The 26,448-nt window shown below is 39.0% G+C and overlaps 1 protein-coding gene and 1 pseudogene across 1 annotated transcript in view; both read left to right on the top strand.

The window, feature by feature from the left end:
• Positions 1 to 26,448, top strand: part of Impact (impact RWD domain protein) — a 35,927-nt gene that overhangs the window by 1,203 nt on the left and 8,276 nt on the right. Inside the window, exons 2-8 of the mRNA XM_004654839.2 lie at positions 102 to 230; positions 1,323 to 1,375; positions 2,818 to 2,880; positions 17,272 to 17,357; positions 20,455 to 20,577; positions 21,339 to 21,436; positions 24,312 to 24,385. Coding sequence (XP_004654896.1) covers positions 102 to 230; positions 1,323 to 1,375; positions 2,818 to 2,880; positions 17,272 to 17,357; positions 20,455 to 20,577; positions 21,339 to 21,436; positions 24,312 to 24,385 — 626 coding nt within the window. The remainder of the gene's footprint in view (positions 1 to 101; positions 231 to 1,322; positions 1,376 to 2,817; positions 2,881 to 17,271; positions 17,358 to 20,454; positions 20,578 to 21,338; positions 21,437 to 24,311; positions 24,386 to 26,448) is intronic.
• LOC105943800 lies at positions 6,396 to 7,433 on the top strand (annotated as a pseudogene).

Here is a 26,448-nt window from a genome sequence, read left to right as displayed (position 1 = left end):
TGCCCTATAAAAGTAGCGAGGATGGGTGGGGTTTTTTGTTTGTTTTTTCAGGTATGTATCTTTGTTGACTTTTATTCCCCCCAACCCCCATCAACTTTCAGAATGAGGAAATTGAAGCAATGGCAGCCATTTATGGCGAGGAGTGGTGTGTCATTGATGACTGTGCCAAAATATTTTGCATTAGAATTAGCGACGATATAGATGACCCCAAGTGGACACTATGCTTGCAGGTATTTTTTTTTTCTTCTGATTCTCTACAGCCATTTTCCACTTAATGCCCTATTGTATTCTCATGATTAGCATGAGCTTTTGTCATGATTGATTAAACACGAGTAGTTAAATTTCAGATCACCCTCAAATCATACTTTGATTGCTTGCCTTTCCCCAATTTTTGTCAATATTAAATATGTTAATGTACCATTGAAAGACTTGAATTTCTCTTCGTTTGTTACTCCGCCCAATAGAAGAGTGTCTGAACCTGGAAAGATGGCTAACATTTAAGAGGAAAAATAGGTTAGCTAGAATGATTCATGGCGTAGACTCTCATTTATTGAGAATCAGATAAAGTAAGCTCAGCTATGGCATTCCATGTGCTTATCTGATGACTGCTTCTATTTTCAACATCAGATGCTAAATTGGGTTTTACTGAACTTGTTTTTGTAATACTGATTTGAAAAAAATGTGTCAACTTTTACATGAAAGCTGTTTTCTATACTGTATTTAGTACTACTTCACAGGACTTATTTTTTTTAATATTTATTTACTTGAGAGAAAGGGGGAGAGAAGAAAGAAGCAGATATAAAATGGCACTCCAGAGCCTCCTGTCACTGCAAATAAACTCCAGACGCACCCACCACCTTGTGCATCTGGGTTTCGTGGATACTAGGGAATTGTACCTGGGTCCTTAGGCTTCACAAACAAGTACTTTAACTGCTGAGCCATCTCTCCAGCCCAGGACTGTTTTTTGTGTTTTTTAATTCAGAAAAATACCTGGAAAATGTTATAACACACTGGGGGCAAAATTCCCTGTATCATCTTTTCCTTCCATCTCTGTTCATATCACCCTTACTTGTTCCAACTTTCATTGTTTTTGTGCTGTCTCTATCAAAAATTGTCTTCTGGGAACATCGGCAACTTTGCTAACACCATATTCAGTGTAGAACCATAAATATGAAAAAGGAAACTCATCTGACATTTGACAAAGCAATGGCTTGTCTTTGATTTGACAAGTTAGAAATTCGCTCATCAACTAGCTTTGTAACTATAGTTATTCTTGAACTATGATGAAGTATAAACAGGTTTGTTTTTAAACTGCATTTTAGGTGATGCTACCGAGTGAATACCCAGGTACAGCTCCACCAATTTATCAATTGAAGTAAGCTGCATTTCTACTTTTATAAACAAGATTTTACTCTCAAAAGAATGTTTTATGCTGTCATTACATTTCTCTAAAACTTTTATGAAAATGTATATAGAAATTAAAAATACCTTTTTGATTTGGTACAGAGCATTTAAAGAAAAAATTGAAAAAGCACACATTGAAATATGCCACTTAATATAACAGAATCACAGAGTTCATAGGGGTAAGACAACTACAGAACTGCCTTTAGAAATAGGGAAAGAAGCCTTCCTCTTTTTCCAATTTAGTAATCTGGCCACAGGGTCTTTGGGGTTTCTCCTAACCTAGTTCTGCTTGTATGAACTTCTTAAGATTGCCAGCCTTCTAGGAATTACCCAGGGTGCTTCAGATGGTTCTCCCTGCCTCTGCCTTCCATTGTTACTAAGGAACCATCTTTTAAGTAGTCAAAGCTTAATCTTTGTGAGTTATAAGCCATTGCTACAAATAACCTGTGACCTATCTGGTCCATAGTGGTATGAATAAACTCTGGGTACAGATTTGCATAAAAACCTGTTACTACAATTTTATCTACTGGTGATATTATCTCTGTATATTTTCAAACCATAGCATTAAAACTAATAAAATATTTCTGTGTTTTTATTTTATTTATTGCAAATGATAAACAGAGAATGTTTGCAAACAACCTTTACAGGACAGAAAATATTTGTTTACAATCATGAGGCAGCTAGCATAGTTTATAGATTTAGTTTTGAGACTTTTTAAACTTTTTTGTCATTAAAAAAATGGTATTGTGGCAAATCTTGAAAACCTAGAAGTTTACATTCTTAAACTTGTTCTTCCACCTCTGTAGGCTTGGATACATTTACAGTACCATATGCATTCCAATTTTTAAGCCATTGAAGCTCAGTAATATTTGTTTTAGTTATGTCATTGTTTTTTGGAAGGGTTAAATGACTTAAAGCCAATGAAAGCATTTTGGATATGTATAGATTTGATAAAAATACATTTTAAGCTGGGTGTGGTGGCACACACCTTTAATCCCAGCACTCGGGAGGCAGAGGTAGGAGGATCACCATGAGTTCGAGGCTACTCTGAGTCTACATAATGAATTCCAGGTCAGCCTGGGCTACAGTGAGACCCTACCTCAAAAAACCAAAACAAACAAACAAAAAACCCCTGCAGCTTTTTTTTTTTTTTTTTTTTTTTCTTTTGAGGTAGCGTCTCACTGTAGCCCAGGCTGACCTGGAATTCATTATGTAGACTCAGAGTAGCCTCGAACTCATGGTGATCCTCCTACCTCTGCCTCCCGAGTGCTGGGATTAAAGGTGTGTGCCACCACACCCGGCTTAACCCCCACAGTTTTAATGAAATATTTTAAAGATCAAATAAAACCAATTGTGCAATTTCTGTTTGAATATAAGCATAATTCTTGAATATTTTGTTTTATTAAATCTTAGTGCTCCATGGCTGAAAGGTCAAGAACGTGCAGAATTATCCAACAGTCTTGAGGAAATATATATGTAAGTGACAAGTGATTTTTATAAAGTTCTTATAGTGATTGCATTAGGTGCTTTTCTTGAGCCTGATACACTCATGCTTTTTCTAAATGTTTTGTTACATTGTCCTTTCATTACCAAAAGGATTCACTTGAAGAGACATTGAAGGGTTGTAAATTCATATGTACATTTGATATAAAATATAATTATTTAAAGCTAGTAGATATAAAAATTCTTAGCTAGCTTCTGACAGCAGATTCTGTTCTTATTTATATATTTTCATGTAAAGTGAAATTCATGATGGCAGAATTTAAAACATTCTTAGTGTGTGAATGTGTGCACATGTGTGTGCACTTATGGAGGTCAGAGGGCAATCTAGGGTGTCAGTCCTTGCCTTCCACTTAGAATTCTAAGCATAATTGTATATCAAACTTCTCAAGACTTTGCATAGTAGTTTGCTTGCACTGTATTAGATCCTAGGTATACATGCTTAGCAAAACCATTTAGAACTTACCTGTGAGGGAAGGGAATATATTTTGAATCACAATATAAAAATGAATATAAAACTGCATGCAACTGTGGTAAGTTTTATAAAACAAAGATAGGCAATATGGTGCAACTGAGCTTGAAAAAACCCTTTCTTCATCTAGGAGGTCTTGGGGGGGGCTTGGTTGGCTACGTGCAGAGGTAATTAGCTGAAGGTAACTACAGTGAGAGGCCACAGCATAGTAATGATGAGTTAAATAGGAAGTACGGGGCCGAACACAGAGTAGCATGATAAGAACATGACCTGGAGAAGTAGGCAGGAAGGTCCTGAGGAGTTCTGTAGGTTATTTTAAGGATTTTTGTCTTTATCCTAACAGCAATTGAAAGCCATATTTTTAAAAATGCATTTTACTTATTTATTTATTAAAGAGAGAAAGATGTAGATAGAGAGATCGAATGGGCACACCAGGGCCCCTAGCAAGTGAATAATACTACTGAACTTCAAAAATTAATCACAAATATATGAATATAGTTCTTAATGATTTTGTTCTGAATATTATAACACTATTATGTTTTATATATTGGCATCATTTTGACTGCTAAATTTGATTTTTTTTTTCCATATAAGAAAATAAAGTAGGGAAACTGGAAAGATTGCTCAGTGTTTAAAGGTGCTTGCTTGTACCTGATGGCCCAGGTTTGATTCCCCAGTTCTTGCATAAAACCAGATGCACATACATCTGTAGTTTGTAGTGGTAGGAGGCCCTGGCACGCTTGTACTTAGTCTCTGTCTGCCTCTTTGTGTGTGTCTCTCTCTCAAATAAATAAATAAACATTTTTTAGAAAGAAGATAAAGTTATATGTAGGGAGATGAGATTGTAATTTTTTAATAAACATTTCATTGATCATCTTTTGGTAGGATGGCCATTATCATGATATGAATTCTTTTAACCCATAACCATGGAAGATCTTTCTATTTTATGGTGTTTCCTGCAATTTCTTTCTTCAGTGTTTTAAAGTTTATATTGTAGAGATATTTCACTTGCTTGGGTAGGAATATTCTGAGGTATTCAGGTTTGATTTATTTATTTGGCTAATGTAAATGGAACTGTTGAGATATGTTCCCTCTGTCCCTAGTGTTTATCATGAAAGCATGTTGGATTTTGTCAAAGACCTTTTCTCCATTTATTGAGATTGTCATATTGATTTCTGTTCTTGAGTCTTATTTGTGTGATGTATTACATTTATTGACTTGCATGTGTTGAACCATCTCTGCATCTATGGAGTGAAACTTACTTGATCAAGGTGGATGATCTTTTGGTATGTTCTTGGTATGTTCACAAGCATTTTATTGAGAACTTCTATGTCTATGATCTGGGCTGATTCTAGTTCTTAACTACTGTTAGTAGAGCAGCAACAAATATGACTGAGCAAGTTTCTCTGTATTAAAAAGCAGAGTCTTTAGGGCATATGCCCAGAAGTGGTATTGATAGCAACACTTTTTAAGCTTTAGTAACAAATTATCTCTGAATAAATGGATAAGATTGTAAGTATGCATTCCATTAGGAAGGTGAGTTTTATTTATTTACAAGCTGGGGTGAGAGGAGAGAATAAATATATGGGTACTCCAGGGCCTTTAGCCATTGCAAATGAACTCCAGATGCATGTGCCACTTTGTGCATCCAGCTTTACATGGGTACTGGGACATCAAACCCAGGTTGTTAGGCTCTGAAAGCCAGAATGTTTCTGATCAAGGAAACTGTGAGCAAAATCATATGGATGTGACTTTTCTTTTCAGAGTTTAGCAAATTACGTTAGCTCTCTGTTACTATAGTAGACAACTGTTATAATCAACGTATTTTTTTAAAGGTCTTATTTTGACTCAGCTTTGTAGATTCCAGTCAGCAGTCATTTGGCACTGTTTGTCTGGGCCCATGGCAGGTACATGTGATGAAGCAAAACTGCTTCTGCATGGCAGAGAATGGAAGAGAGGCAGAGGAAGGGTGCTAGGACCCCACTGTCTGTCAGGGGCTCCCACTAGGTTCTACCTTTAAACAGTCCACCACCTCACAATGATTTACGCATGGGGACTAAGCCTTTGACATTTAGGCCTTTGGGGGAACATTGTAGATCTAAAACGTAGCAAAGAATTTATATTCTGAATATATAGATTGAGGTAGGTATAAGAAAAAAGACCCTGTATGCAGAGATAAGAAGTTTTGGACTTTGTCTTTGAGGTTCTGGCTCTTTTGAGGTGGTAGTGTGGAGAATGGGCCAGGAGGAGTTAGGGCTGAAGAAGTGCAGGCTGGGTCCGGGGCCTTGCTCCAGTGACCCATAGCTGAGATGACCCCATGTGGGGTGATTTTGCCTGCAGACGCAGAATAGTGTCCTGGGAGTTTTGACAGAGGACGACAAAAAAAAAAAAAAAAAAAAACTAAGGAAGGAAGGAAGGGGGAAAAGGAAGTGACATCGCGGCCAAAACAAGCCAGGGCTTGCAAAGAGCCGCCCATGGCCGGTCCATGGCCTCCCGTGCCGCAGTCGTAGGCGGCAGTCGTGCCGCAGTCGTAGGCGGCAGTCGTGCCGCAGTCGTAGGCGGCAGACGTGCCGCAGTCGTAGTGGTGCCGCAGTCGTAAGCGACAGTCGTGCCGCAGTCGTAAGCGACAGTCGTGCCGCAGTCGTAAGCGACAGTCGTGCCGCAGTCGTAAGCGACAGTCGTGCCGCAGTCGTAAGTGACAGTCGTGCCGCAGTCGTAGTGGGCAGTCGTGCTGCACTCGTGCCGCAGTCTTAGGTGGTTGCGAGACTGCGCATCCCGGGACTGACGCTGCAAGTGAGCCCGCGGCTTCCCCCGCCTGGGGCCCTGCTGACGCGGCCCGCGGCCTCCCAGTCCACACTGCACCGCGCTCCGGCTCGCCCGCGAGGCTCTGCACATCGTTCCGGCGCTTGTCCTCTCCGTGTGCCGCAATGCCAGGGTCAGAGAGAACGGGGCGGGAGGGGGAGGGGTTAGCTCCTCTGGAGACTTTAGCAAGCTGCCTGCAGACCTTACGTCTCCCCGGGCTGGTGACAAATAGAGGTATTTTAATGTCTTAATTTCGTGAATACACTAAATAATGCTTCTTACAAAACCAAAAAGAAAACCTGAAGAAATGTTTTAAATTTTGAAACCATAGTTGAAATCATGGCTACATCAGCAAATCTGGCTCCCCTGATTGTGGAAGTGTCCCAGCAGCTATAGTTTATCTGGCATGCTATACATCAGAATAGAACATCCACTGGACCCAAATTCAGAAGAAGGCTCAGCTCAGGGTAGGATTTGATATGAACTTGTACTCTCGATTTGTGAATTCTTTAAATGTAGAGGATAGCAAAAATATTCAAGATCAATTTAACTCTGACCTGGAGGTGGCATCTGTCTTATTTAAAGGTTGAAAGTTATGCTGAATGCAATATCCCTACATCTCCTTCTCCTGGAATTCAAGTAAGGCATGCCTACATCTCCTCTAGAACAAAACATTTCTCACCCCTAAAATAGTCGACGATTTTAACCAACAAACACAGAGGAAATGAGGTCTCTACCACACCTGTTAGCAAATTCTCTTTCCATTCACCAGTTGGCAGCTCAGGGGGAGATGGTCTACCTGGGTAGTAGTGTGGAGCAAGGGTGCAGATCCCCAGATTTTAGGAAAAGGTCAGAAAGTGCCCTGTCACTGGCTGTAGCAAAGGCTACACAGACATTGTCAAAATGCTGCTTGATTGTGGAGTTGACGTCAATAAGTATGACTGGAATGGAGGTACACCTTTGCTGTATGCTGTACATGGGAACCATGGGAAGTGTGCAAAAGTGCTCTTAGAAAATGGAGCCGATCCAACCATTGAAACGGACTCAGTATAATTCTACATATTTAACTGTTGCTGTGGGCTGTAGAATTATTCAACAGGTTATTGAATCACATTTGCTGAAGTTCCTTCAGAGTATCAAGGAGCAATGCCCTGCCATCTACAGAAATGTGTCTGCCCCTCTTGCTGACTTCTGGGTCCTTATCAATGGTAGTTTTGTTTACTTATTAATTGTTACCAGTTGTAATATTTTCTGACTTTTAGTAAGTTTAATAAGTATTCCCCTGTATATTTAAAACTCTGACTGTTTCATGGCATGTAAATTTTTTTTTTTTAATATTTTTATTTATTTATTTGAGAGCGACAGACAGAGAGAGAAAGACAGGTAGAGGGAAAGAGAGAGAATGGGCGCGCCAGGGCTTCCAGCCACTGCAACTGAACTCCAGATGCGTGCGCCCCCTTGTGCATCTGGCTAACGTGGGACCTGGGGAACCGAGCCTCGAACCGGGGTCCTTAGGCTTCACAGGCAAGCGCTTAACCGCTAAGCCATCTCTCCAGCCCGCATGTAAATTTTTATGGTACAGATAGTTGTTTGTTTTTGTATCAAGTGCTGTAATTTAACACTTTTGAAAATAATGTAATTATATATATTAATTAATATATATAATTTATTAATATAATAATATAATGAATCCTTAAGATATATGCCTAGGAGTAGTATAGCTGATCATAGGGTAAATCTGTTTTTATTACACCCTATTCATCTTCACTGTGAATTAAATCATTGACTTACAGTAAGGCTTGCTTTAAGTCCAGGGGACGAATGCTGTTGTTGAATTGAAAACTACACAGTGTGATTGTTTACAAAAGGTTAATGTAAATAAAGTACTTTTCTGCCAAAAAAAAAAAAAGAGCAGGCTTGGAGAGTTTAGATGAAAGGGCTACTGTATGAAGAGCAGTCAAGTAACTGGAGGTTATTTGGTGGCAGCCTTTTTTAAGGCAACCAGAATGAAAATGGAGAATGGTCAGAGAAAGAGCTATGTAAGTGCATAAAGAATTTGGTAGCCGGGCGTGGTGGCACAGGCCTTTAATCCCAGTACTCGGGAGGCAGAGGTAGGTGGATCACCGTGATTTTGAGGCCACCCTGAGACTACAGAGTGAATTCCAGGTCAGCCTGGGCTAGAGTGAGACCCTACCTCAAAAAAAAAAAAAAAAAAGAATTTGGTGATGAATTAGATAGATGCATATTAGTTTGGCTATCAGACCTAATTTTTTAACTCTTTATTATTGACAACTTCCATAGTTATAGACAATAACTCATGATAATTCTCTCCCTTCCTCCAATCCACTCTCCATCATATCCCCTCCCTCTCTCCATTAGTCTCTCTTTTATTTCATCATCTTTTCTTTCTATTATGAGGGTCTTGTGAAGGTCATGGATATCACGGCCAATGGATGATTACATCGTAATCAGTCCTACCCTTCCTTTGGCTCTTGCATTCTTTCTGCCACCTCTTCTGCAATGAACCCTGGGCCTTGGAAAGTATGATAGAGATGTTTCAATGCTACATACTCCTCTGTCACTCCTCAGCACTATGGTGCCTTTTGAGTCATCCCAGTGGTTACTGCCATTTAAGCTTCTCTAACCAGTAGTGAGAGTAGAATTGATACATGGATATGAACATTAAGAAAAGTGTTTACAGGGCAGTTTGGTGAGCATAATATGTGCATTTAGCCAGAAAAGAGCAGATGTTACACTCCTAAGGCTCATGACCTCCACATCATAAGCTTTTGATTAGGTTTTCACTACCAGGTATTCCCTTCCATAGAGCAGGCCTCCAGTCCAATTAGAGAGTGGTAGGTTCCCCCCATAAGTGACATGCCACTATTACAGCATCTGTTGGGTCATGTGGCCTGGCTGGCCAAACTTAAAGCTTTCAGTGTCCACTGTTTTCATCACTGATGTCTCCTGTCTCCCATAGTGTAGTGTAGCTTTTTCCAGCTTGATTTCTCCACAACCTGCAGCCAAAGCATGTGGAATCAAAGGATGTTGAGCAATAGGGTCTTACCATGTATTTCTGGTGGGAAACCAAGAGCCTTGGCAATGGCCTGTAATGTTTTGGGGGCACCAGGGACTTCCCTGGCCAACAGCAACAAAGCTACCCCATCTCTGGCACTGAAATTTTTCTAATAACTGTCTAAGGCTTCTCAGTAAGCCATTATCCAAAAAGTAGGTTTCCATATAGCTGATTCATACCATCTTGAATTTTGATTAGCCCTCCTCCACTCTCTTTTCCTCAGTCTCTTCCCATGACCTCACTTAGTCCATTGTACCCCCAGTAATCTCTTCATCTACTTAAATATATGGAATACCATTTCCTTAAGTCCTCCCCTCTCTTCCCTCACTTGTAGCCCCTTTCTAGCCTACTGGCTTTTGCTACTGATTTTACTTCAGCTCATGTTTAAATCTAAACATTTGTAGCTAGGATCCACATAGAAGAAAGAACATGTGACATTTGGCTTTCTGGGCTTGGATTACCTCACTTAGCATAACCTTTTCCAGATCCATCCATTTTTCTCTGCAGATTTCATTTTTCTTTACCACTGAATAGAATTCCACTGTATAAATGTACCATATGGTCAGTATCCATTCATTAGTTGAGGGACTTGTAGGCTCGTTCTGTTTCCTTGCTATTGTGACTAGAGCAGCAGTAAACATGGTTGTGCAAGTATCTCTAAGGTAGTGCAATGAATCCTTAAGATATATGCCTAGGAGTAGTATAGCTGGATCATAGGGTAAATCTGTTTTCAGCTGTTTAATCTCCACACTAATTTCCACAATGGCTGTACCAGTTTACATTCCAACCAACAGTGTAGAAGGGTTCTTTTTCCACACCCTTTCCAACTTTTATTGTCATTTATTTTCTTCATGATAGCCATTCTGACAGAAGTGAGATAGAATCTCAAAGTAGTTTTAATCTGTATTTCCCTGGTGGCTAAGGATGTAGAACATTTTTTTAGATGCTTTTGAAAACTCTTATTTAATTGCTTAGCCCATTTTTAATTGGGTTGTTTCATTTCTTATTATTTAATTTTTTGAGTTTTTTGTATATCCTGGATATTAATCTTCTGTCAGATATATAGCTGGCAAAGATTTTCTCCCATTCTGTAGGTTGCCTCTTTGGTATATTCACAGTGTCCTTTGCTGTACAAAAGCTTTGTGATTTCATGAGGTCCCAGTGGTTAATTAGTGCTTTTATTTCCTGAGCCACTGGGGTTATATTCAGAAAGTCATTGCCTATTGCCAATATATTAAAGTGTTTCCCCTACTTTTCCTTCTAGCAGTTTTAGAATTTCAGGTCATACCAAATTTTTTAAATCTTAAAAGATTGCCAAATTTGAGATGCTTTTTATTGAGTGAAAATGAAAGGGCTTGTTTTTGTAATTTTGTTTCTGTTTTTGCTTTTCGAGGTAGGGTTTCACTCTAGTCTAGGCTGACCTGGAATTCACTCTGTATTCTCAGGCTGGCCTTGGACTCACGGCAATCCTATCTCTGCCTCCTGAGTGCTGTGATTAAAGGTGTGTGCCACCATGCCCAGCTGATCAGTAATTTTTTTTTTTTTTTTTTTTTTTTTTTTTTGGTTTTTCTAGGTAGGGTCTCACTCTGGCACATGCTGACCTGGAATTAACTATGTAGTCTCAGGGTGGCCTTGAACTCACGGTAATCCTCTTACCTCTGCCTCCCAAGTGCTGGAATGAAAGGCTTGCGCTACCACACCTGGCACTCCTCTGTAAGTTTTTATATATGAGAGAGAGAATGAGAACGGGCACGCCAAGGCTTCCTATCCCTACAAGCAAATTCTAGATGCATGTGCTACCTTGTGTGTATGTAATAGAACCTAGTTCAGTAGACTGCAGGCAAGTGCCATTAACTGCTGAGCCATGTCTCCAGCCCAGTTTTCGAATTAAAAAATATTTTTAAATTATTTTTATTGATAACTTCCATAATTATAGACAATAAACCATGCTAATTCAGTATCCCACCCCACAATCCCCTTCTCAATTCCACTTTCCATTATATCCTCTCCTCCTCTCAATCATTCTATTTTATTTACTTCATTTATTTTTTTATTTATTTATTTTTTTTTTTTTTTGGTTTTTCTAGGCCAAGCTGACCTGGAATTCACTAGGTAGTCTCAGGGGGTCCTTGAACTGAGGGAGATCCTCTTTATCTCTGCCCCCCAAGTGCTGAGATTAAAGGCGTGTACCACCATACCCACCTCATTTCTTTGATTTTTGATGTCATTTATTTATTTGCAAGCAGTGAGAGATAGAGAGAAGTGAGAGAGAGAATGGGCATGCCAAGGCCTTCAGCAACTGCAAATGAACACCAGACTCATGTACCACTTTGTGCATTTGGCTTTACATTGGTACTGGGGCATTGAGCCTTGATCCTTTGGCATTGCCAGCAAGCACTTTAAGTGCTGAGCTGTCTTTCCAACTCTGGTTTTTTACTTTTTGCTTGTTTGTTTGTTTGTTTTCTGAGGTAGGGTCTTGCTCTAGCCCAGGCTGTCTTGGAATTCACTATGTAGTCTCAGGGTGGCCTCGAACTCTTGGTGATCCTCCTACCTCTGCCTACCTCCGGAATGCTAGGATTAAAGGCATGCACCACCACATCTGGCTGGTTTATTTATTTTATTTTTTTGGTTTTTCGAGGTAGGGTCTCACTCTCACTCTAGCCCAGGATGACCTGCAATTCACTATGGAGTCTCAGGGTGGCCTTGAACTCACGGCAATCCTCCTACCTCTGTCTCCTGAGTGCTGGGATTAAAGGCATGCACCACCATACCCGGCTTTGTTTTGTTTTTTTGAGGCAGGGTTAGCCCATACCGACCTAGAATTCACTGTGTAGTTTCAGGGTGGCCTCAAACTTACGGTGATCCTCCTACCTCTGCCTCCCGAGTGCTGGGATTAAAGGCATGCACCACTACACCCGGCTAGTTTTTTGAATTTTTAATGGTCTACTTACTTAATAAACAATGTGTAATTTTAAAATCCAAGAATTAAGCTCTTAAACTTCATGTAACTGTTCAACAACTCCCCCGCCTCCCACCCAATGCTTGGATCCAGGGCCTGGGGTACATGCTAGGCAAGCACTCTACCAATAAACTACATCCAAATCATGCTTTTTTTTTTTCCTTGTATTTTGGTATACTGTGTAGGCTTAGATTTTAATGCTGTTGAATGAATGAAACTTTGCAGAGCAGAAATTGCACTAGAGAAAGTTAGATAGACAAGGATGACTTTTTTTTAAGGCTACTTGGATAGACAAGAGAAACTATAACTGTTTGAACTCCACACCTCCAAAACAAAAGACAAGAGGGTTTTTAAGGCTGAAATGAGCTTAGACAACTGGATGTTGGGGGATGATTAATCATTGGAGATGGTGGGCATACCGAATTATTACTGATTTTTCAAATACTGTTTTCTGTGATGAGGCCATCTGTTTGCTAATTTAAGTTAGTCCCTGAGACAGGAGATAAGGGCACTGTCTTCCTTGAAAGGTATGTTTCCAAGGGATGTGTTCTAGTTCTTTCACATATTCCTGAGTGTAAAAGCCAAGAAGAGACTTCTCTACAAAGATTTGCAAATATCTTAAAGGGCAGAGAAAAGAATTTACAGAGAGGAAGAATTGTTCTAAAGAAAATACTCTTGACAAAAGATGAGCTGAGTTGGGCATGGTGGTACACACCTTTAATTCCAGCTCTCTGGAGGCTGAGGTAGAAGGATCAACATAAGTTTGAGGCCACCTTGAGACTACGTAGTCAATTCCAGCTAAGCCTGGGCTAGAATGAAACCCTACCTCGGGAAAAAAATAAAAAGATGAGCTGAAGGTTGGGTATGACAGTATGCCCTTGTGATCTCAGTTTGTGGAGATAGGAGGACTAAGGAGTTCATTGCCAGCATGAACTACATGAGACCCTGTCTCACAAAACAAGCAAACCCAAAATAATAACAGCCCTCCCCCAAGCAAAAGGAGAGCTGAGCATAGTAGAATACATGTATAGCCCCAGCACTCAGAAGTTGAAGACAGGAGGAATTGCCAAGTTCAAAGCCAGCCTGGGCTAGCTCAAAAATAAAACAAAACAAACCCACCAGTAAGAGTATATGGGGGGGGGGGTGCGGAGCTCACAGTCAGGAACAGTGTTAGCAAGGAGTGCGCCCAAAGCTTAGTAGGGTGAGGTTAATGCTAGTTTGGTGTAGCTTCTAGAATCACTTTTTTTTAAATTTAATTGAGAGCGACAGACACAGAGAGAAAGACAGATGGAGAGAGAGAGAATGGGCGCGCCAGGGCTTCCAGCCTCTGCAAACGAACTCCAGATGCGGCGCCCCCTTGTGCATCTGGCTAACGTGGGACCTGGGGAACCGAGCCTTGAACCGGGGTCCTTAGGCTTCACAGACAAGCGCTTAACTGCTAAGCCATCTCTCCAGCCCTAGAATCAGATTTTGAATAGTGTGATTTCCTGGGTCTCTTCTTACCTGTGAGATGAGGATAGTATCACTATAAGGACTAAATGACATTATCCTTGTAGCATTGTGTTAGCTCTGCATCAGTATGACCAAGCACTTGAGATAATCAACCTCTAAAGAGAATTATTTCTTCTGGCTCACATTTTTGCAGGTTTTCACCTATGCCCCGTAGAGAGGCCGCTCATCCTAACCCAGATGCACAGGAGGGAGATCAGTCATTCAGAGCATGAGCCAGAGCACAGATGAAATGGGAGGGTCAGGAGCCTAGTAGGCAATACTGTCAGCTTTGTAAGGTTTTTGATTTTGTAAAAGATTTTTCTATGACTGTGGAAAAATTACTTCCAAGGTATTTTAAAAATTCAGACTGCAGCCGAGTATAGTGGCCTCAGCCAATAATCCTGGTATTTGGCAGGCTGAGGAAGGAAGAGTGTGAATTTGAAAAATAGCCTTGGCTACATTGATGAGTTGTAGACCATCCTTGGCTACATATAGTGACATCCTGTCTTTAAAAAATGATTTATTTTGGGCTGGAGAGATGGTGTAGCGGTTAAGCGCTTGCCTGTGAAGAATAAGGACCCCAGTTCGAGGCTTGATTCCACAGGACCCACGTTAGCCAGATGCACAAGGGGGTGCATGCATCTGGAGTTCGTTTGCAGTGGCTGGAAGCTCTGGCATGCCCATTCTCTCTCTCGCTCTCTATCTGCCTTTTTCTCTGTCACTCTCAAATAAATAAATAAAAATCTTTAAATAAATAAAATAAAATGATTTATTTTATTGTACTTATTGAAAGAGAAAGATAAAGAGGTAGAGAGAGAGAATGGGTGCACCAGGGCCTTCAGCCACTACAAACGAACTCCAGACACATGTACCACCTTCTGCATCTGGCTTACATGGGTCCTGGGGAATCAAACCTGCGTCCTTAGGCTTCACAGGCAAGCGCCTTAACTGCTAAGCCATCTCTCCAGCCCAATGCTCTCTCTTTTTTTTTTTTTTTTTTTTTTTTTTGAGGTAGGGTCTCTCTCTAGCCCAGGCTGACCTGGAATTCACTATATAGTCTCAGGCTGGCCTCAGACTCAGCAGTCCTCCTACCTCAGTCTCCCAAGTGCTGGGATTAAAAGCGTGTGCCACAACACTCAGCTAAAAACGATTATTTGAATGTGAGTGTATACTTAGGAGCAATTTTCTTCTATCGGTTTCCTCAGTTAATGTACATCAAGTGCTCTTGTACATGGTAAGTGCTTAGTGAAAATGGGTATTAACGTCACTATATCAATAGAATGAGACAAGGGTGGAGAATTATATCCAAAACCACAGTTTTGTTAGAATGATGATTACTGGCACTAAAAAAACGGGATTCTATCATTCAGTTTTCTACTATAGCCCAGAGGCTATGTGTAGTCCATGATGTGTGAAAGAGGCTTTTAAAATATTTGTTGAATGATTGAGGTGGATTTAGTGGGCCATAAATGCTGTTTATTATTCATCTTCCTTCAAGTTTAAAATCTTCTTTTAAATCATTTTGTGGGCTTAGAGGGTAGCTCAATTGGTCTACATGAGGACCTCAGTTCAATCCCTAGTACTCACATAAAAATTCTGGGTGAAGTGGCACATGCTTGTCACCCCAGCACTGGGGAGGCAGATAGGCAGATCTCTGGGACTTGGGACTAGTCAGTCAAGACTTTTTGTTGATTTTGAGGCCAGTAAAAGACACTGTCTCATAAAAGGTAGATGGGCACCTAAAAAATGACACTTAATGTTGTCCCCAGAACTCATATGCATGCACATACATTTGCACATGTGTACACACATACATGTGCACATGCACACACACAAAACTTATTTTGATAAGCTAGGAGCAGTCAGATTTTATGCATGAAAAGACTGTAATTTAGAGTTTAAGTGTATTACTTGTCTATGGTCATAGTTGTATAGTAGAGGAGCAAAATACAGTTGATTTGAACTTTGAACCTCATCAGGCTCTGGGCTACTTACTGCTGGAAAACTAGTCTCTAAATTTGTCATTTCTTATTTGTATGTATGTCATTAAACAATTAAGAATATTGGTTGTATACAAATGTATTGGGGAATTACTATGCATTAAATGCATCTAATCTTGCTGTATCTCAGTAACTCTTATTGAGGGGAGGAGTGAGAATTGTTCAAAACAGGGCTAGAGAGATTGCTTAGTGGTTAAGGCACTTGCCTGTAAAGCCTAAGGATCCATGTTCAACTCTCTATGTCCCACGTAAGCCAGATGTACAAAAGTGAGGCAAACACAAGGTCACACATGCCCACTAGGTGGCTCAAGCATCTGGAGTTCGATTGCAGTGGCTGAGGCCTTTGTGTGCCAATTCTGCCCCCCATCCCCTCCCCCCCCACCAACCAGGGCTAAAATAGATTTATAAAAAAATCAAAACTCACCAACATTTTCAGTTTTTATAAACCTCCCCGTTGACTTTTGTGCTTTCTACAAAGAAGGTTGCACAAGAACACAGGTTGATTTTGTGCTAGGAACTCTCTCACCAGTGAGACGGGGCAGGCTTGAAGATACAAATTGTTTGAAAAGCTTTCTTCTATATGCTTGTTTGGAAAGTTTCTTTGGTGGATACTGCTTGCTGAGTGGTAAAAAGAGATAATGGTTTTAAAGGGAACTTTTAAGGGAATGAGTTAAGATATTGCTGTGAAATAGTGTGATTTCTTTAAACGTAGACCAAAGCTAATGTATTTCCTTAAAAATTAGGAACTTGGCCTTTATTTTGTTGCTGTGCCATCATTTAACTTAACTATGATCATGACTTTAAAACCCATAGCACATTGTTTTTCTCATTGATTCCTTGAAATGGCTTTAATTATCTGAGTTAGGTAAACATTATTTGAGACCAAAGTGAAACAATTAGGCAATGGAAGATTTTGGCAAAAGCAAAGTATAAGCCAGTTGTGGTGACACATACCTTTAGTCCCAGCCCTTGGGAAGGTGAGGTAGTAGATCAGTCACGGTGTGTTCGAGGCCGGCCTGGATCTACAAAGTGAGTTCCCTGTCATCCTGGGCTATAGTGAGATGCTACCTTGAAAAAAAAAAGAAAACAAAGTAAGTATAAAATTGTTGAATTGATTGTCTTGGGTCTTAAAATAAATTAAATCCCTGAAACAGTTCACAGTATGTCCTGTATATGTCTTTGTCGAAGCAAGTATACGAAATGGCATGAATACCAAATAAGTTGTTTAAAATTGTTCAAAACCTTTGAAAAAGCTAAGGGTGATTGGACATAGATTTTGAAACTGTATGCAGTGATAGAAACAATGTCATGTTTGCATCTGTCTAGCTCATCCAGTTTTAATTCAGAAATTTTCTTTTCCTTCTTGAGTTATGGTTGGTTTTCATGTTGATATAAATAAATAATGTATTGTTACTCAAACACAAATATTGGTAAACTTTTCTTTTTATAGAATTGGAAAGGCATTAGATTCCTTTATAATGTCATAGATTATAATGTAAATGTTTCTTGAATTTAAGAAAGAAATTTTTGAAAGAATGATTTTTTTTTGCCCCTGAATTTTTTTCAGACAGAATATTGGTGAAAGCATTCTTTACCTATGGGTGGAGAAAATAAGAGATGTTCTGATACAAAAATCTCAGATGAAAGAACCAGGTAAAATTGAAAAATACTGTTTATCTTCTTTTAATTTGTAATAGTTTTTCTTGTAGCTACTGTAATTAAAATTATATATGAAAGTCTATGTTTTTGGTTATGGTTTCTATATCAAGTTTCTCTGGAAAGGTTATTCACTCACGTAATTGTGTCTTTCTATAAGGCTTAGTTTCCTTTGGTTTTTATGTTATATTCTTACAGAATTTTATGGTTGATGATAATCTTGCTCTGTTTTACCATCCATCATTAAGGTAAAATAAACTTTTAACACTCCTCGTCTCCTTTTTTTGTGTTTTTGCTTCTCGAGGTAGGATCTCCCTCTGGCCCACACTGACCTGGAATTCACTATATAGTCTCAGAGTGGCTTTGAACTCACAGCAATCCTCCTACCTCTGCCTCCCAAGTGCTGGGATTAAAGGTGTGTGCCACCATCCTCAGCTCTCATCTCCTTTTGAAATGATGGAGTATATAAATTTGATACTAGTGTTTAATGAATACAGTGTTTATTAAAAAAAAGAACATTGAGATTACTCCGACTAATATTATGCTATTAAAGAATTTAATTTCAAAATGGATTTAAAAAAAATATTATGAGACACTGGGCTTTGTGGTACATACCTATAATCTCAGCACTTAGGAGGCTGAGTTAGGACATTTGCTAGGCCAGCATGAGGCTATGTAATGAATTCCAGGTCAATCTGAGCTAGATGTGAAATCCTATCTCAAATAATAATAATAATAACAACAACAACAACAAACATGAGAGCAACACAACTGTTGTATGAGAATGTGAGAGAATGGACATGCAGGGGCCTCCTGCCACTACAGATGAGCTCCAGAAGCATCTACCACTTTGTGTGTCTTCGTCTGTGTACTTGAAAGTCGAACCTGGGCATTCTTTGCAAGTGTGGTTAACCATTGAGCAATCTCTGGGGGGAGGGAGGCACAAAGAGAGAGAGAGAGAGAGAGAGAATGGGGACACCAGGGTCTCTAACCACTGTAAATGAACTCCAGATGCATGCACTACCTTGTACATCTAGCTTTACTTGGGTACTGGGGAATCAAACCTGGGTCCTTTGACTTTGCAGGCAAGTACCTTAACTGTTAAGCCATCTCCAGCCCGCCCCTCAATTATTTAACTGAGATATCATTCACACACTAATTACTTATCCTTTAAAATAAAGTGTACATTTCAGCAATTTTTAGCATATTCCCACAGTTGTGCACCTATCACCACTATCTAATTGTAAAAGCTTGAAAATTCATATTTTTCTGTAGCTTTAATCTCCAACCACACTGCTAAGTACATGACAACATGGGAATGTTAGGTCTCTTGTTACTTCATGTGTTAATGTTTGTTCCACTTAACCACAAGAGCCTTTTCGAGGGAAAAGTAGCCCTGTTTAACCTGATGTTATTTTCAGATGGCTTTTTATTGTTGCTACAGTTAAAATTATTTTCAGTGTGGAAAAAAAAGAATTTTAAAAAGAGCCAGCAGTTACTGGTGCCAAGGCCAAAGAAGGAATTTCAGAAGTGAACTGAGGAGTGACATCCCCAGAGTGCAGTCGGGAGTACTGTCGCCTGGTGCTTGAACAAGGAGCTCCACCTTACAACTGTCCTTCTTAGGACCTGTGAGGAATGCAGCAACAGAAAGTCCATCCCCACAGGATGTAGTACCCCAACTTGTACTGCACCCTGAATAGTTTAACGTGATAGTTGCCTAAAGAAATCTAGTGTACTTCAAAATTTTTCATAAAGGTTTACATTGTATTATAGGTTAACATTAAATGTTTTATAACAAAAAAAGAGCCAGCAGTTTACTTACAATGTTTTAGAGAGTTATTCATAGAGAACTAACTCTTTTAGATTCAACAAAATGAACACCTATGTAAAGTTAACAGTGATGTTCATTTTTTAGATGATTTTAACGTTTTTACACAGAAACAGATATTTTTGTTGCTTTTTAAAATCTACGTGAAATAGCACAAAGATACGCTATCTGTGTAGCATTTTTGAAATATTTTTCTTATATTTTTATAATTTGGATTCTGATTTTTATAGCACTTCAGGGTACATATGAGAATACTGGCTTTAAAATTCTCAAAATATTTTTTTTGCGCCAACCTGACTTCTAGAAGTAGAATAATTACAGAAATCAAACATATACCAGTTAAAATTTACAACTCTAGAAATTTGGGAGACATTCCAATCTTAGGAAAACTTAAAAATTGTTCTTAAAAATGATGTATTCCCTTTTTCATCTATAACCTTACGCAGTGTGGCCATTCTTCAAGTTTTGAAGTTACTGATTTGTGTCATAAACTTTCTTGAATTTTTATCTGGCCTATAGATGTAGTATATGGGGAGCTGGAAAGATGACTTAGTGGTTAAGGTGCTTGCCTGTGAAGCCCAAGCCATGTTTGCTCTCTCTCCAGATCCCATGTAAGCCAGACGGACAAAGGTGAGGTAAGCACAAGGTCACAGATGCCCACTAGGTTGCACAAGCATCTGGAGTTCAATTGCAGTGGCTGAGGCCCTGGTGCAACAGTTCTCTATCCTCTCTGTCTCTTAAAAAGAGAAGAAAAAAGACCAATCATAGCTACTATCTTTCCTTTTGTAGAAGGAAACAGTTTTGCTATGTTGTTACCCAGGTAGACTTCAAATTTCTGTGGCTGAAGTCATATTCTTGATTTTGTTTTTCAGGTAGCTGGGACTTTGGGCATGCACATGACTTGAGTAAAGGGTGTCCTTTAAGGCTCTGCTTAATATTTTGTCCTGTCCCCCTGCCCAATACTGGGATTGAATGACATGCCATGCATTCACTAGGCAAATGCTGTATCACTTAGCTACGTTCTCACCCCTTCCCCTCCTTTCTTTAATTCTCATCCAAAAATTTAGCATCTCTCTGTGGACCTTATCAAGATGTTTATTGCTGTGATGTTTGCCTGTAGTGATTTTCTGCCCTTCATTTATTCATTAGAATTCTGTTGTGAGAAGAAATGGTTCCTTCTTGGTCTAGAGACCAAGACCCATGATTTCTTCAGTGTAATTTCTTATTTGCTTCATGGATCAATCCTGACATCTCATATCCACACAGGCCCAGATTTGCAAAAGAAAACTGAAGAGGAAAATGTTGACGTTGAAGAAGATCTCATTGTAACAAGTCAGTCAGAAAATTCAGCTAAGGCATTGGATTTGAATGTTGTTGAAAATCAGCCAGGTATTATATTACTAGCTAGTTTCTTTTGAGGAGGATGGTGTGGTATTAATATGTATTCATTGTTCTTTGAAATTGCCTAGAAATTTCATAAATTCTCAAATGTAAGGAGGAAGTTATTAATTTGCAGATAATTGAAATTTATTTATTTTTCCTGCCTATTGGCTATTTTGGTTAGTAGCAACCAGGACAGCTAAGTTTCTCAGCAGAGTTAAGAGTGAGTTAGTGATTTTTAAATTTGTTGAAAATCTATAATAACTAGATATCATAACAATTTCTGTATATACTATTGTTGTATTTAATTATATGACATAGCTTTAGTTAAGCTCTTTTATGAGAAGTCATTATATTATAGCTACACAATACAAAGTTATAGATTTCCTAACCCAAAGGTTGGGTAGTAATAGACAGGTAAAACATTGTGGTTTATTAACAGCTATCAATTGCTGGTCTCAGGAGTCCCTTAAACCCTTAAAACATAGATATTGTACCAATTTTAACTTGTACAACAGCCCAGGAGTTGTGTCCCAGCTCTGCCACTTACCTTGAGTGATATTGGCCGGTGAAAATCATTGGTAAATCTTACAGTTTTGTCTTAGGCACGATACATTTAAGAACATTTTACTTACATTTTTGATAGTGAACTATTAATGGCAGCTTTTGCCATATACTGTACATCCAGTTCCCTTCTTCAATTGTCAATTTTCTAGTATTTAAAGGTAAGATGTAAAACATTAAAATAAATGAATTCTTTAAATTTATAGAAATAGAAGAATTACCTCCAATTGATCACGGCGTTCCTATTACAGACCGAAGAAGCACTTTTCAGGCACACTTGGCACCAGTAGTTTGTCCTAAGCAGGTAAAGTGACTATGTCTAGCTCACTGTGATGTTGACTTACCAACTCTATTCAAGTAAATGATCTTGCTGTAATACCCTCATTTTCACTCTTACATTTTTCACATAAGGTAATCATTATTTGTTCATTTTCCCACTCAAATTATTGAGTCATGGAAGATTGTTTCTGCTTCCAAACTTGTGTGTAAACTCTGCTTTTGTTTTTGTTGAGGGGTTGAGAATGGAATCAAGGACCATGTGCATGCTAGGCAAGCATTCCATCTCTGAGCTACTACATCAGAGTTATATTTAAATTCTGTCAGGGGCTCAATTCTCCAATGACTCATTAAGGAAAACTCATTGTATTACTGTGGAAAATTCTGATTTTTTTTTTTTTTTGCAATGGCTGGGGATGCGGGCCCATACTTGCATTCTGTATCTCCTCCTGGCAAATAAATCACCATCAGTTAGAGGCCACCCTGAGACAATACAGTGAATTCAAGGTCAGCCTGGGCTAGAGTGAGACCCTACCTTGAAAAACAAAACCAAAACCAAAAAAAAGCTATTTGTTCTCTTGAGCAGGACTTCTATGAAACTAAGTCCATCCTACTGTGGCCTGATGAGGAATCTGTGGACTGAGCCCAGTTTTTGCTACATGAGTCCCTTTTCCTTTCTGCTTCTTGGTTTTAGATGACCTTGTTCCTATCAAAAAATGTAGATGGGTCTTGACCAGAGTGAGATCCTACCTCGAAACACCAAAAGAAAAAGAAAAAAAAAAAAAAAGAATGTAGATGGCAGACTTGTTCATCAAAAACTGTTCTAGGTTATTGCCTTTCTCACTATCTTTTCAGCAAAATTATTTTCTTCCTCCTCCCCATTTCTATAATCTAGCCCCAGTTAGATATTGAGATATATGACAGTTCTAATTCTACCTGGAAAGTAACTTTAAAAAGTCTCCTATCCATCACAAACATTAGGGATTAGTCTTTACTTTCAGCTCTGTTGGTACTCTAAAACTTTTTGTTCTCCGCTGTAGTGCTGGGGAATCAAACCCAGAGCCTCATGCATTTAGACAAGTGCTCCACTGCCCCAGCCTTGTAAGCTACCTTAAAGCCTCAGCTCTTGGACATAACCGTTTCTGTTTGCTTTTGTTTATCAAGGCAGGGTCTCACTGTAGCTCAGGCTAACCTGGATTTCACCATGTAGTCTCAGGGTGGCCTCGAACTCACGGCAATCCTCCTACCTCTGCCTCCTGAGTGCCGGGATTAAACGTGTACCCAGCAGAGATAGTGTTTTTTTGTATGGAACTTGACTCTCAGTCTCGGGGAGAGGAAATTCTTCTCAGCATAGCCTAGTGGTCAGGACCACAGCTTTTAGTGCCGCTGACTGATCTATCTGTTCTCTCTGAAGTCCTGAGGTCTCCTTGGCCTCTGCTCATAACCCTGCCAAGACCTTAGACATTCCATTCTAAATTTGTTCATCCTCTATCTACTTTCTGTTTTTTGATTATGGCCCCTTAGCTGATATGCAAGCTGAAAGAAATCTTACTAGCCATTCTCTGCTACATTTTATTGATCAGAAATCTAAGAACCTGAAAGTAATAACTGATAATTACTTGTTATACAATTTGTGATTAAAACTGGGCCTGGCTAGGTGGCACACGCCTTTAATCCCAGCACTCGAGAAGCAGAGGTAGGCGAATTGCCATGAGTTCAAAGCCACCTTGAGACTACCTTGTGGGACATATTTATTCTAACATTAATTTATTTTACATTTATATTGGTACTTATTTATTTGAAATATAACTTTAATTAGGTATGTTAGTTATTTTCTTGTTGCTTTGACAAAATACCTGACAAGAAACTAGGGGAAATATGATGGAGAATGGAATTTCAAAGGGGAAAGTGGGGGGGGGAGGGAATTACCATGGGATATTTTTTAATAATCATGGAAAATGCTAATAAAAATTTAAAAAAAAATTTTTTTAAAGAAACTAGGGGAAAATAAGGTTTTATTTTGGCTTACATTTGGAGGAGATGCAGTCCATCATGGCAGGGAAGGTAAAGAAGGCTTGGGGTAAGAGCAGGAAGCAGCTGGTCACATTGCACTGCAGTCAGGAAGCAGGGAGCAGTGAGGCTCAGCTCATTTTCTTCTTTTTATCCAATCCAAGAACTTCAGCCCATGAAATGGTGCCCCCCACATTTAGGGTAGATCTTCCCATCTCAATTTCATCTAGAAACTCTCTCACAGACATGCCAAAGGATTTGTTCCCATGGTTGTTCTAAACACCAACAAGTTGACAACTAGAGATTAACCATCGCACTGCGAACTCTTTATTTATATGGGCTAAATCTAATCACCCACATCCCTGCATTTGCACATTGCTATTTCTCTGAAGGGAATGTGTTTTTCCTGACCTTTATTTCCCTTCCCTCCCTGATACGAAAGACCTTCCTCTCATAAGACCTGCTTCAAGGGACCTCTTCTATGAACCCTATTTGATTCACAATATTTTGGTTTTATAACTTGGAAACATACTATTTTTGTACACTTAGCACACTGAGTTTACACAGTTGGCAAAATTCAGAGCTAGTTTCTAGAAATTCTAACATTTACATTTATGGGGAAATTTTTTCATATACTCTGCCTCTGACATAGAAACTAAAACAGCTGTTGATAATTAGTGTTTAGAAATACCAGTTCTGTCATTTTTATACCAAGAACGTTTCTGCCCTAGATAAGGAAAAACTTCAGCAAATGGCCTTTGCAGAGCCTAGTGGTTTTTTTAATTAGTTTGCATTAATATAACATTATTTTTAAGATACTGTTATTATTCTTTAAGATATTTATAGACCAAATAAAAGCATACATATTTATTTATATTACTGCTGCTTTTAAGGTGAAAATGGTCCTTGCCAAATTATATGAGACTAAGAAAATAGCCAGTGCCACCCATAACATCTACGCCTATAGGTGAGTGATCATCATGAGTTTTGGAATTTGTAACCAGTAGTTGGGGAATTCTTCATGCTTTTTAAAAAATAGCTGTATGTTTTTTCTCATTGTAATAGCAGTAGACATGTAGAATTTTATAAACTACAGTAAAGAACAAAACAGATTTGAAGGAGAAATTAAGCATTTTCTGCTATTAAATACAACTGATAACTGAAAAATATTATTTTGGTGTATTGTGTTTCTACTATACAAAGTTTACTTTTTTCAATACCCTTACATCCTAATTTTTTTCCCATAACTTTATGTCAAAGTACTGTTTTGTTTTTTGCATTTTGGGCATATGTATGTGGATTTGTGGACATGTGCAAGTGTGTTGGTATATTCATATGTTGTGTGTGGGCACAGGTGTGTGTCTGCGTGTGTGTGTGTGTGTGTGTGTGTGTACATGTGGGGGCTAGAAGTTGGTGTCAGGTGTCTTCCTCAATTACTGTCTGCCTTTTTTAATGAGATTGGCTCTCTTGCTGAACTTGTTTGAGCTTACTGGTTCAGCTTGACTAGCATGCCATTGAGCCCAACAACCCTTCTGCCTCCATCTCAATAGCATGGTGGTTACAAACCCACACCACTGTAGCTCTTGTGTGAGTGCTGAGGTTCCAGACTCGGGTCCTAATGCCTGTGCAGCAAGCGCTTTATCAACTGAACTATCTCTCCAACCCGCAGTAAATACTGTTTGAATGTTAGTAGTTGCTCAAGGCTTCCTTTCATAATGTAGTTGACCATTTATTATTTGTTGTTTTAGGTTTTCATTTCTCATTCTTACAAAGGCTAGTCCAGCAAACATCCTTTATATATACTTTTATGCTGTTTCTGCAGAGTAGATTGAAGTTGCATCATCTTTTTGAAATGAAATGGTGTCATAATAAAAGGAAGAAATAATACATCCTTAGAGTAGTAGAATTATGAAAAATTAAAACACCTTTGAAACTCAACATATATTGCCATAATTTTCCCAAAAATGTTTTTTTACAACCACTTTGTTTCTGTCGGTATTGGTTTTGAATACAAATGTTTGTTGATTTGCAAATGAAAATATATTATATAAATATACATAATAATAAGATTTGGGCTGACGAAATGGCTTAGCAGTTAAGGCGCTTGCCTGTGAAGCCTAAGAACACATGCTGGAATCTCCAGCTCCTACATGGCCACCAGTGACACAAGCATGCAGTGTCACACATGCACAGAAGGGGGCGCCACGTGTGTCTGGAGTTTGTCCGGCAGTGGCTGAAAAGGCCCTGGTGCACCCATTCTCCCTCCCTCTCTCTCGCTCGCTCTCTCTCTCTCTCTCTCTCTCTCTCTCTCAAAAATAAAAATTTTAAATTAACAATAATAATACTTAAAAATATAGTTTAGGCCTAAAATAAGACAGAATATAGATATAGAGATTTGATTCAAATTTAAAATCAGTTACCAGGAGGAAGAGGTAGGAGAATTACCATGACTTCAATGCCAGCCTGGTATTACAGAGTGAGTTCCAGGTTAGCCTGGGCTAGAGTGAAACCCTGCCTCAAACAAAACAAAACAAGAAATTCAGTTGAAACTATAAAATCTAGGCCTATCTGAAGCTCAAATTCAAACTGACCTCACTGGGTATAGATGATTTTTATTATTTTGGGCTTTGCATCTTTTTTAAGTGCCAAATGTGTGAAAAGAACTGCTCATTATGTAATTCCCCTTTTTAACATTATCTGAATAGAGTCTTAATGTGTGAGGGTGTTTTTGTTGTTGTTGTTGTTACCATTGTTGGTTTGAGATAGGACTGGTCTCTTGTAGCCCAGGCCAGCTTCAGACTTGCTGTATAGTCAAAATTGGCCTTGATCTCCTGATTTTCCTGCCTCTGACTCTCAAATGCCATGATTACAGGCATGTGCTAACATGCCCTACATTGTACTCTTAATGAATTAGGGCCATGAGTATGAAAATGAAGGTGTATATGTGTTCTCAGTGGCTAGAATATATTGTGAAAATATCAACAGTGGGGCTGGGGAAGTGACTCCGTTGGTAAAGTGTTCTCTGTGTGA

The sequence above is a fragment of the Jaculus jaculus genome, chromosome 15 (genome assembly GCF_020740685.1).
Source record: "Jaculus jaculus isolate mJacJac1 chromosome 15, mJacJac1.mat.Y.cur, whole genome shotgun sequence".
NCBI lineage: Eukaryota > Metazoa > Chordata > Mammalia > Rodentia > Dipodidae > Jaculus > Jaculus jaculus.
Note: the sequence above shows the minus strand (reverse complement) of the source record. Positions and strands in the feature narration are given on the sequence as shown.